The following is an 8391-nucleotide window of genomic DNA, read 5'->3' on the forward strand; positions in this document are numbered from 1 at the left end:
TGCTTCTACTCCCGCTCCCCATTGGCGGAAAGCCGAAGGGGGGGGAAGACTCCCTTCCGCTGCAGTGATTGGCTCTCAGGAGCGGCGACGGACGCTCCTCTCCGCCAATAGAGCCTCCACGCTCCTCGGGCTGGTCTTCCTGACTGATTAGGTGCCTCTTCACCATCCCTTCCTCCTGGAGAGCTGTAATAGGATGGAACGGAGCTACGTCACGTTCCGGAGGGAGGGAGTGGGTTGAGGAGAGCCTCCGGCGAGTGACAGCAAAGGAGTGGGTGGAGCCAGGGCGGGAACGTTCGGAGAGGCAGCCGAGCGTTCGAAAGGGGCGCGGCAAGCTTGTCGTAACGTTCCCGGCAGGCTTTGAAGGTGTCGCGTCGTTCCATGCGCGCGCGGGAAAGAAAAGGAGGATCGTAGCAGCTGGGGTGGTGGAGGCGTAGTCTGATTTTAGCGGGCCGGGAATGGAGCGCGAAGTGATCCAGTGTTTGGCTTCCAAGCTAGGCGTCACTGCGCCCGGAGTTATCAGGTGAATTGGGAGAAAGGGGATTTGATTTCATTTCATTTCATTTCATTTCATTCATTCATTTATTCGTTGAATTTTTGTATTTGTTTATTTAAAGGCCTTTGGTATTTGATTATCTGGGGCCTCCTTGAAGTTAGAGGGATGTTTTAATCCTGCCTTTAAAAAAACTTTTAGATTTTTCTTTGTCCCCCCCCCCCCCTTTTATGTGTTCGTTTACGTATTGTCGTTTTGAGTTACGGAGAGGAGGTGGCAGGGAGCGATCAATAAATTAACAATGATGGCCTCTTTCTATCCCACCCTTCAAAGGGAGGCAAACAGACACACCATTATTTAAAAGCAAAGAGAAAAGCAAAAATATTATAAAACAATCAAAACATTTCTGAAAACAGTTGCAATTAAAACATCAAAAAGCAGTTTGGGTTAAAAACTACCTTGCCTTTAATGACCTTGGGGGTTCATAGAAGCATGTATTTGTCTTTCCTTTAATTAAGTCCTCTGGTTCCTCTCCCAAATGTTCAGACCTGTATAAACCAGCTGCATTCAGATTGGCACAACACAAAAATATTATTTTCATGATAACCTAAAAGTTTTCCTAAACGCTAGAAGGGCCCAGTTGCTGGATTGGACTCAAGGCTCTAGCCTTTTGCACGCTGTACTTTTAAAGCACATCCAAAGTGCTTGCTTTCCCTCAAAGGATTCTGGGTATTGTAGTTCCTTAAAGGCTACGGGGAATTGCAGTTTCATGAGGTGTTAACTACAGTGCCCTGGATCCTTTGCAGGAAAGTACGTGGTTTGAAAGTGCTTTAAAGGTATAGCATATGTGCAGGTTCGGTTTGGCTGTCCCAGCTGTGAAAATGGAATTAACCGTCTCTTCTCTTTGCTGCACCACAGGAAAGCTGAAGAGTACCTGCGCCTGTCTCAAGTGAAATGTGCCACCTTGCTCGCTCAGATGACTGCCACAAGCAAAGCCGTGATCTGCCTGGACTTGGCTGCTGCCTTCACAAAGAACCCCGTGGACAAAGTAATAAATGGTTATACGACCACCTCCCCACCCCAAGTGCTTTTTTCTTAAGCCATCTCTTTTGACTGCACATGGCAACTAGAAACCTTTGCTTCAAATGCAGGATTGGACAGATACAGGGAAGGGCTGTGTAGTTCAGTGGCTAGAGCATCTAGAAGGACCCAGGTTTGAGCCCCAGCATCTTCAAATAGAATGCCTCTTAACTGAAACATTGGGAAGCCACTGCCAGTCATTGTACACAATGCTCAGCTTAGATGGACAGCCCAGGTGCATTGGAGATCATAAAAATGGCAGTGAACTGTGCTTTTAGCCTCCTGGTTCTGTTCTTCCCTTCACAGCACCAGTCCCTAAGAATATATTTTTCAGGAGGAAGGGAATTAAGGTAAGCCTTTGTCGACCATGGTGGGCCTTCAGGGGCCTGGGGGCAGCAGCCTTTGCCTTCCAGCATCCCAGGTGCTGGCACCCTGCTTGCCTGCAGGTTTAGATGGGTTTTAGCAGGATATCGGACAAGTTGGTAGGAAACAGATCCGTCAATGGCTATTAGACGAGATAGTGAATAGAATGGATCTGGGTGCACTGCAACTCCCATCAGCCTGAGCTGACATAGTCAATTAAGAACATAAGAATAGCCGGCCAGATCACCTAGTCCAGCATCCTTCTCTCATAGTGGCCAACCAGGCGCCTGTGGGAAGCCTGAAAGCAGAACTCAAGCAAAACAGCACTCTCCCTTCCTGTGGTTTCCAGCAACTGGCATTCAGAAGCATTGCTGCCTCTGACTGTAGAGACAGATCATAGCCTTCGTGGCTAATAGCCATTGACAGTCGCCTTCTCCATGATACAAGTTGCTGGAGGGCAAGCTGTTAGAGGGGGTGTGGGAGAGCTGCTGCCCTCACATCTTACTTGAGGGCTTCTCATGAGCATGTGGTTGGCTGCTTTGAGTAACAGGGCTGGACTAGATGGATCTTTTTTGCTTTTCATCCAGCTGGGCTCTTATGTTCTTACTGCTTTGAACAGTTAAGTCCCTTGTTATTCTAGCTTTAAGGTGTTCCAGATTCTTGGATGCTATAAGACACAGGGAGACACATCAATGTGGCTCTGTGTTGAACCCACCTGCATGATGAAATCTACACACAGCATTCTCACTCTTAACACTAGAATTGCCCATCTACATTGCAAGCCTGATGCATCAATGCTGGGCTTGCAATCAAGCCAGCTGTGAGAAGGATCCCAGCCTTGCAACAAGAGGGGGGGAAACTCAACAGAAGTTAGTTTCTTGCGTGCCATCCCACACATACCTATGGCAAAACCACCTTCCTTTAAGCTGGTTGCATAGAAGAGATCCTTATTTACCCCAGGCGACTAGGTAAGAGGCTGTTGCTTGCAAGGAGAAATTGTCTCATGATTTTCTGTACTTTTCTTCCCTCTCAAGGCTTATTTAGTGAAACTTTCTGGCATGAACAAGACTGCTTACCAGAGCTGCTTGAGGTCCTTTGAGAGTCTCCTGGGTGTGCATTCCAGCCTTGGCATCCGAGATCTAGCTGTTCAGTTTTGCTGCCTGGAGGCAGTGAATATGGCCTCAAAAATATTGCAAAGGTAGGGAATTTTTAAGGAGACCCTGCAGCCCAAGCTTTTACCCTTGCTTTTAGGAAAGGTCAGCGGGGCCGGCAACAAAACATTCTGGTTTGTAGTACAGGCAACTCCCAATTTACACTGGGGTTACTTTCCAAAGCACCACACATTTACATTAAATCACATACAGTGGTGCCCCGCTAGACGAAAATAATTCGTTCTACGAATTTTTTCGTCTAGCGGTTTTTTCGTCTAGCGAAGCGGCAATGACAGCCGCGCTCCGCTAAACGGAAAAAAAAGATGAAAATTTTTTGTCTTGCGAAGCAGCCCCATTGACTTTTTCGTCTTGCGGGGCGGCTTCCGCTAGACGAATGCCATTCGTCTAGCAAGTTTTTCGTCTAGCGAGGCATTCGTCTAGCGGGGCACCACTGTATATTTGAAACACCATTGAAAGGCCTGCAAATCCCGTTTTGTGACACTTCCGGGTCACTTCCGGGTTTGGCACAATGTGTGTGTGTGTGCAGTCACACACATAACGGACATGCCTAAAACGATTTCCGTCTATATTCCTGTTCAAAGTTCTAGCCGGTGAGGATACTCTGTTCTATGGCCCATGAGCATGCTCAGTCCACAATGGGCTGCTTTTGGAAAGCTGCCTACAGCCTACTGATGCCCATCCCATGGGTGGTTAGTGCTGTTTGGCTGCATCATCTCTGTCTGAGAGCTTCACTCCCTTCTGGGCAACCTCTGTTAGTGGCATGACAAAACAGCTGCAGTTTCAGAAAGCGGCTTTGCTCTTTCAGGTATGAATCCAGCCTGCCAGAAGCTCAGAAGATGGATCTCGATTTGTCCAAGTCCTTATTCACCACCGCAGCATTGTTTACAGCTTGCAGGTAAAGTTCCACTTTGTATTTGGGGTGGCATTGGTACTAAGAGGTTCTCCTTGTGTTAATTCTGCTCGGGTGATGGGCAGGTGGGGATAGCAACTAGGATTCTGCACCAGGAAGAAATGCAGAGATTGTTTAGAACAGATGTTAGCAACCTTTTTGCCCCAGAGTGCCACACGCTGCAGGGAGTAGGCAGTCAAGGGCCACATGCTCATGGTTGGGGCCTGAGCTGATGGTAAATGGACCCATTCATAGAATCTTAAGATTGCAGAATTGGAAGGGCTCCAACGGTCACTTAGTCCATCCCCCGAAACACAAGATTTCACACACACACACACACACACACACACACACATTCCCCATCACAATCATGCTGTCCCCAGCCTGCCCAACAGCTCGTGGACAGAGGGGAGTGCAGTTCAATTTAAAATACAGTACACAAGGGTTGCCCTCCCTAGGATTGTCCTTTCCATCATAATTGCACTTCAAGGAACTCCAGATATAGATGAACTACAGAACCCATTGTACCTGGCCATGGGTCATGCTTACTGGGGCTGATGGGAGTTGTAGTTCAGCAGGATCCATTTTTGGCCACCCCTGCATTTTTCAGATATCTGGCTTCCTGCAGGCAACTCTTACTTGGTACAGGCAAATGACTGTTTACAGTTGGAGCGAAGAGTATGGTGAAATACTCGGTCGGATGATCCTTTTGAAAATCAGCCGGCTTCTTCTTGCAGGTGTTTGAAACTTAAAGTGGATAAGAACAAAATGGTAGCTGCGTCTGGGGTGAAGAAAACCATATTTGACCGTCTCCATGGCCAGCTAGAGAAGATAAGCCAGCAAATGGGCCGTACGTATTTCTTACTCATCCCTTGTAGCCTCAGTCCTCTGTCTCCAGCATGTGCAGGTGATAAATTTTACCCATGATCTGAAACAGGTGGGGAGCCTGTGATGCTGCTGGATGCCACCTCCCATCATCCCTGAAAATTGGCTGGATGATGGTAACGACTTCCCGCCCTGGTCTAGAAGTCCAGATTTAACATAAACCACACTGAGGAGGTTGTTCTCTCTTCTTCCAAAGGTGAAAGTGTTCCATTGGCCACGGAGGCCTCCAAACCTGAGGAGACCTTGCTGGAAGGCCTTGGCAAGAACGAGGGTAGGTGAAACTTGACTCGCTCGCCTACTGCTTCTGCAAAACAGAGTCCTTTGTTGGAAACTTGGGAACCAGGCCTTAAGAGCAGCTTCAGTGATAGGAAAGTGTTCTTTGCTGTGTTGGATGAACCAGTTTGGGGCGTCCAGGGTTGGTAAAAGTAAAAAAGGCGTCTTGCTGTTTTTATAGTGATATTTAGAGCAATGTGTTGTTGTTTTTATTAGTTGCTTTCTAAACAACCAATGTGTGGTAAAGATAGTTAAAAACACGAAAACATTTAAAACCAAACTAAAAACTATACATAGTAGTTATTGCGGCAGTGGCCTTTTCGTCCAGCTGGGAAGGTTTTTCAGAACTAAAATGTCTTCGGTTGTTTCTGGAAAGTACAGAGAGTATCTCCCCAGGAAAGTGTATTGCAGAGAACAGGGGTGGCCACACTAAAAGTCCCACTCTGAGTTACTGCAGAGCAGGCTTCTGAGATCTTTGGAACTTGCAGGATAAAAACCCCCACAGACCATAGCAAACTACTGTGGGTTAAGGTAAACTAGTCCCAAGTTGTAAAGGGCCTTATTATGTTAGTACCAACACCTTGAACTTGGCAAGGTAGCAATTGGCATAAATTGTAATACCACAATTTTGGCGACATTCCACGACATACCATATTTTATATATTTATAGATAGACCCTGTCATCTTCTGGTCTACGTAAAGGCCACAGGAGCTGGTGTGTGCATCCATGTGCTGTAGGTGAGGAACGGGCACCACTGGCTGGATCCTTAGCTCCATGCAGACACACATGTGGACCAGCTTTGATAGGTGTGGTTAGCCCGCCCACCTGTCATTCACCTGTCATGCCGGCATGGTGCTTTGTGAGCATCTGTGATCAGCAGTGCCTGCAAACCACGCAGGAGCTACTTTGTTACCTGTTACACACACTTCATTACACACACACACACACCTGATGCCAGGTGCAGGGCAGGTGGATGTAGCTTGGCCAAAAAAAGCCCCATGGACCAAATAGGGAATCTAGGTTTCAGGGATGGGGCTTCCCCCATCCCCACAGCTGTTCTAAGCCAACCATCTCCTGCAAGACCTTTGCCTACCCTCACAATTTATGCTGAGCCCCTGCCTCTGAGTTAACATCTGCAGCAGGAAACAGGTTCCTCCAGTGATGGAAGTGTTCTGCATTCAAGTCAGACATAATTGCGTTTCTCAAGCAATTGTGCAAAGCCCCGTTCCAGGCCTGGAAGATTGGGCAACCAGATGTGGGAACCTGGCAAAACCAGTCACAATCCGGGCAGTGCCTGGGTGGGCTCCATTTTGAATTCTGAAGCAGCAGGCAGGATATAAATAAGAGCAAAATAAAAAGGGAAGACAAGGGGACACTAGTCATCTTGATTCTCCACAAACATTAGAACTGGGGATGAATCAAGAGAACTCTCTGCCACGTCTATTGCTCCCTTTATTTCCAGTGTTGTGGCATTGCTTATCTAGCTAAAGCATTTGCTATCTATCCACAAGAGGGAGGTGTCTGCAAGCTCAAAGGAGCCCCAAGTTTTGCAGACATACAGCAGAAGAGATAATACTTGCCCTGTGTTAAATAAGATTGACTGGCCTCCATGCTGTGGAACCCTCTTCCAGGGGAGATTTGTCAAGCATCCTCTCTTATGACTTTCCAGCAGCTGTCTGAAAGGTCCCTTGAGCAACCAGACCTTTTAATGATTGTTTTGTACTTCTTTTATTACTATTTTAATATGGTTGCACACTGCCCCAATGCTTTGCAAGAAGGCGGGGCTATAAATACTTTCATAAGTAAATATATCTTGGGGGGGGGGGGAGAACTTGATGACTGAGAGGGTGGAGCAAGTCCTTAACCAGCTAGAAGGGTATTTGATTTGGGTTCTCCCCCACTACTTGTTGTACGAGCATCTTCTCCAAAGTCTTGTCTCTCTTTTCCACCCCATGACAGCAAATGAAACGGAAGCAGAGGCCCCTCGCAAGCGCCCGAAAGTTGAAATGGAGGCAAAAGAAGAGTATGAGGAATGGAAGAGGAGAATTTTGGAAAACGCAGCTAAATCACAAAGGGACAGTGTTTGACCTGAGCAGGCAGCTCTTCTGGGATTTTTTAGAATCAGTGGTATTTTCAGGCCAGCAACCTTCGTGGTGGTTTTCCTTGGGCACTGGTTTGAGCGCACACATTTCCCAGCTGGGTGACGTAGTGCAAAACATGGATTGTGGGAACTGGCCTCTGCTTCCTGCTTCCTCCCCTGGAGGCTTCTGGGATGAATGCAGAAAGCCCGCCCTACTGATTGGTTCTCCTTGGTCAGCAGGGGTACACTAATGAATTGCCCTCAAAACGTGTGGGTTCTTTATTTTGCTGTTGAGGGCCTGTGAACTCCCACGTTATACTGTTCAAGGAAGCTTGGAACTGTTTTTGCAGTGAGAAAGAACTTCTGTGCCGCAGCTCAGATTTTTGGAGGTAGTGGGAACCTTGCATGTTACGACAAATTCTGGATTTGGCAATCCAGGCGTCTCAGCCATAACCATGCTTGCTCTTTGCAATGGAAGTTGCTTCCACGGAAGACACTTCAAATCAGGGTGCAAAGATTTGGTATCTGAATATGCCTGCTGCCAACTCATTCCCAGTTCCAGCCATTCAACATCTTATTAGACAACACAATTTTTAACTCCGCATTTTTACTCTGTCTCTCAGGCTTATTTTAATTGTGGCTTTGTGTAAGACATCACTCCCTTGCAGCAACATCAATAAATATTTTTATTTCTATATTCTTTCTTCCTCTCCTTTTCAGTCTTGTTTTGCAAATGACACAGATCAATATATAAATCAGAGTTACTGTTGTTTCCCTTTCTTGCTGCCAGTCAACCGTGTTCCAAATTATCATATGCATGAATGCAGAACTCGTCATTGAGGAATCCCCTATGTGGAAGTTTAAAATATGCATGTCTGAGGCTGCTGAAGGAAGTGTAAAAGAAGAAAAACCCGCCCTACTGAGAATAGCCAGTTGGTAGTGTAGTGGTTTAGCATGTTCAATGACAGTTTCTCCAGTTTGCAAACAGGCCCCAAAAGGTTGATCCCTAATAGATCCTGCCTTCCCCACAAAGTGAGACTGCACCTCCCTCCTCAGGTGTAAGTCGGTAATAACTGGTGTTATGGATCACAGCAAACATTTGTGTGGGTCACCACAGGCAATTGGGGCTTAAACAGGTGTGTCATCAGGATGTAATTT

General features: G+C 46.9%; 1 protein-coding gene across 1 annotated transcript; it reads left to right on the forward strand.

The window, feature by feature from the left end:
- Positions 1-276: 276 nt before the first annotated feature.
- On the forward strand, positions 277-7692 carry ORC6 (origin recognition complex subunit 6). Its single transcript, XM_033156720.1, has 7 exons — positions 277-520; positions 1409-1538; positions 2968-3131; positions 3911-4000; positions 4732-4844; positions 5076-5150; positions 7113-7692. Exons 1-7 carry the CDS (start codon positions 456-458, stop codon positions 7238-7240), a joined length of 765 nt encoding a protein of 254 aa, XP_033012611.1. The 5' UTR covers positions 277-455; the 3' UTR covers positions 7241-7692.
- Positions 7693-8391: the final 699 nt, after the last annotated feature.

The sequence above is a fragment of the Lacerta agilis genome, chromosome 8 (genome assembly GCF_009819535.1).
Source record: "Lacerta agilis isolate rLacAgi1 chromosome 8, rLacAgi1.pri, whole genome shotgun sequence".
NCBI lineage: Eukaryota > Metazoa > Chordata > Lepidosauria > Squamata > Lacertidae > Lacerta > Lacerta agilis.

Excerpts from the sequence above, each read along its gene's own strand:
- ORC6 (XM_033156720.1), top strand. The coding sequence starts at position 456 with ATGGAGCGCGAAGTGATCCAGTGTTTGGCTTCCAAGCTAGGCGTCACT. Across the intron at positions 521-1,408 it reads ACTGCGCCCGGAGTTATCAG|GAAAGCTGAAGAGTACCTGC; the intron begins GTGAATTGGGAG and ends GCTGCACCACAG. Across the intron at positions 5,151-7,112 it reads AGGCCTTGGCAAGAACGAGG|CAAATGAAACGGAAGCAGAG; the intron begins GTAGGTGAAACT and ends ACCCCATGACAG.